Source organism: Seriola lalandi, unplaced genomic scaffold (assembly GCF_002814215.2).
Source record: "Seriola lalandi dorsalis isolate HSWRI2012SDOR001 ecotype SW California unplaced genomic scaffold, Sedor1 jcf7180002049734, whole genome shotgun sequence".
Classification (NCBI taxonomy): domain Eukaryota; kingdom Metazoa; phylum Chordata; class Actinopteri; order Carangiformes; family Carangidae; genus Seriola; species Seriola lalandi.
This window is the reverse complement of record NW_019520287.1, coordinates 3,599-6,835: the sequence shown is the minus strand read 5'-3', so window position 1 is coordinate 6,835 and position 3,237 is coordinate 3,599. Positions and strand designations below refer to the sequence as shown.

The 3,237-nt window shown below is 45.8% G+C and overlaps 1 protein-coding gene across 1 annotated transcript in view; it reads right to left on the bottom strand.

The window, feature by feature from the left end:
- The window catches only part of LOC111648939 (dolichyl pyrophosphate Glc1Man9GlcNAc2 alpha-1,3-glucosyltransferase-like), a 7,495-nt gene that overhangs the window by 3,909 nt on the left and 349 nt on the right, over positions 1-3,237 (bottom strand). Inside the window, exons 2-8 of the mRNA XM_023398692.2 lie at positions 2,776-3,164; positions 1,825-1,903; positions 1,497-1,690; positions 1,054-1,163; positions 552-619; positions 315-441; positions 24-127 (exon numbers count right to left, since the gene is read on the bottom strand). Coding sequence (XP_023254460.1) covers positions 24-127; positions 315-441; positions 552-619; positions 1,054-1,163; positions 1,497-1,690; positions 1,825-1,903; positions 2,776-2,864 — 771 coding nt within the window. The 5' untranslated portion in view covers positions 2,865-3,164. The remainder of the gene's footprint in view (positions 1-23; positions 128-314; positions 442-551; positions 620-1,053; positions 1,164-1,496; positions 1,691-1,824; positions 1,904-2,775; positions 3,165-3,237) is intronic.

The following is a 3,237-nucleotide window of genomic DNA, read 5'->3' as shown; positions in this document are numbered from 1 at the left end:
GTTCAGGTGTTTGTGACACTCACCATGACGATGAAGGGGCCGAAGGACAGAGCGCAGGCGGAGGTCACGATGGAGCCCAGAGCCAGCAGACGGAGCGGACTGAAACTCCTCCACCTGACTGAACCATCTGAAAAACAGTCACTGTGGTTACTGTTACTATGGCGATGTTCTGCCGTAGACACAGATACGAACTGGGTTCTATTTATTGAGGTTTGTGGATTAGAAAACATTTTTGAAGGCAGGCAGCAGAAACCAGTCCAGACCAGTTCACACGTGTGTGTGTGTGTGTGTGTGTGTGTGTGTGTGTGTGGTACCTTTGTTGTCCTGGGTGAAGCAGTAACTCCTCAGCAGGTAGATGCCGTACGCTGGAGCCACATACAGGTAGATGTGCTTCAGGTTGAGCAGGACGGAGAACAGCAGCGCCCCTTGCAGGTGCTGACACTGTCACACAAACAACAACGTTTCTACAGCTCCTTCACAGTGACAGTATTAAATCAAAGATCAAACAACATCAACTTTATTTATAAAGACAAAAAGTCTGAGGGTGAAACCTGCAGGTGTTTCGCCACCGACAGCAACAGGAAACCAAACAGGAAACCGTTATACTGGAAATGAATGTCTGAGGAGGTGTTAAAGAAGGTTCATCATGGTCATTATGATGAAGACACACACACACACACACACACACACACACACACACACACACACACACACACACACACACTGAAGGTTGTGATGGAAAATTAAAGAATTTTAGTTTGACTTTATTTCTCCATCTACTACATGTAAAACTCTTCACTGAAAATGTCCTGAGACAATCCTGTAAGTGTTGATCTTTTTATAACAGAAAATGATCGTTTTAAAATGGAGAAGAGATCCTTTAAAAAACAGGTCAGATGATGCAGATGGGCCCAACTCAGAGAGAAAAGACTCTGGAGCTAAATCATAAAACTTGTGACACAAGAAGCATCTCGATGGTGGAAACCTGGAGTCGCTCAGACTCTGACTCTCTGACGTCTCGTCCTGTCAGAGTCCAGCTCGTGGGAAGGATACGGTCCACGATGAGGAGGCCGAAGTTCCAGAGCAGCAGGACAGCCAGGACGAAGGACGGCCGGTTCAGGACGTCCCGAGAGCTTTTCTGCTCCTGAACACACCGGCAGCACCTGGACGAGGACAGAGCCAATCAGGAGCAAGTTCCTTAGTAAAACTTAGATTCAAAGTTTCAGCCTCTTCTTGTCTTTTAATGTGACTGAGAAAACAGTTCACTGTCCTTTAAATACAGCGATCCGTGACACGGCTCATCAGTGGCACCAGAACTAAAAGCCTGAATGACTGAAAGAAATTCCAGGGGCCCAGGGTCTGTACCCACAACTAGAACCTCACCACCTATATGTTATGGGGGGCACCTCTGTCCTCACCCCTGCCCCCATGAATGATCTTTGCAACCCCACTCTTCCTCTGTGGTGGCTGTAGATGACGGCTGTAATCAGACTCACTCTCTGGCAGCATAGATGAAAACCAGGTCGGTGAAGATGACCGACAGCCTCTGGAACAGCACCGTGGACGGACTGGCGTAGTTCAGATTCTCCACCAGCAGCATGTTTCTGTCGAAGTGCTGAGCCACGTGGGACAGGCCGAACTCGAACCAGGCGAACAGCGGGGGGTAGTCCAGAGTCCACTCAGACGTGTTCTGCAGTGGCGGCAAACACGTGGATTATAAAAAACACTAACAAACATCAGCAGCTCAGAGCTGGCTGGTGATAGGTTCAGTGTTCCAGGTCATCCCCAAGACCTTTGACAGAGAAACTCCGCCCCCATACTGACCTCATAGTACCACCTGGACACCGGCAGACTGTGTGTGATGGCCAACCAGTTCCTGTGCACCTCAAAGTCTGTGGAATGACTGACAGACACAACAGTTCACTAATTATCTAAATCAAATAGGTGTTCTCTTAAAGGCTCTGTGGTTTCTCCGTTAATTATATTAATGCCAAATGTAACAGTAGTTATTGACATATTCTGAGTCTGAAAAGTGTGAGAACTTGTTTAAATGTCAGATTTCCCTGAGAAGTTTGGTTTGGCCGTACAGCTGCTGGACTGTACAATGCAGTATCAGGTCGAGTCTAATAATTAATCCACAAATACAACCAGGAAATATAAGGCTACTGTGGTGGTTGTTGGATTGTATGAATGCTGAATTCTCCAGAGGCTAATACTGACTATTAAGCTACTCAGTTATGTTTTATAACTGGAAAATAAGTTAGGCATCCTTAAATTGTCTGATTTTACTGTGAAGTTTGTTATGAACAACATTCTTCTTTATTACATTTCTTTAGCCTACAGCTTCAAACAGGATGTAACAGCACGAAACAAAGTAAAACCACCTCATGATTTAAATACGTGAGTCGGAAGTGTCTCAGTTTCGCGCTAATGATTAATAAATTGTGTTAAAAACTTTACAACTCAGCTAGCAAACTAACTTCTACTGAAAAACGGCGCCATCTTGAGGCTGTTTGGCTGCAAAGACCGGGAGTTAATAACACGTCAAGTTAATGTTACCACAGCCCCGCCTCACTTTACATACCGTTTGTTTTCTACCAGCTCCTCTAAAATCTACACATTAACATCCCCATTAACGTTAATATTTAATTAAAGGCGACCTTTTCTAGCTTGTAGCCGTTAGCTTGATGCTAACAGGCTAAACTATCATCCGTAAAACAACACGTCGTCGTGAAGCTGAATGAAACCGGCTCACGTCGGATTATTTCCACTCACTAGCAGTTGATGAAGAGACATTTGAGCAGAGAAACTCCCAGAGCTAACGCTGGAAACCAGCTCCAGCTGTCGGCCACAGGAGCCGCCATGACACCGGGACTGTTGACTCTGTGAGCAAAACTTTATTGACAGCGTCGGTGCCGGACACTGTCACAGCTGATCTCCAGGTTTAAACATTAACCCGCTGCTCTGTGGTCGCTTTAGAAAAAGATTACTTCAACGTTTTTGTCTTCTTGGTATTTTTATTAACGTTTTTTTTTTATTGTTTGTTTTTACTAAAGTTACGATCCCTGACAGTGAAGTGTCCTCTGCTCCAGGCAACCCCATAACTAGGAGAATTCCGAGGGTCCCTGAAGGCGGCATGGGGACGACCGGATTATCCGGTCAGCCTGCAGGAGAGAGAGAGAGAGAGAGAGAGACAGAGAGAGAGAGAGAGAGAGAGAGAGAGAGAGAGAGAGAGAG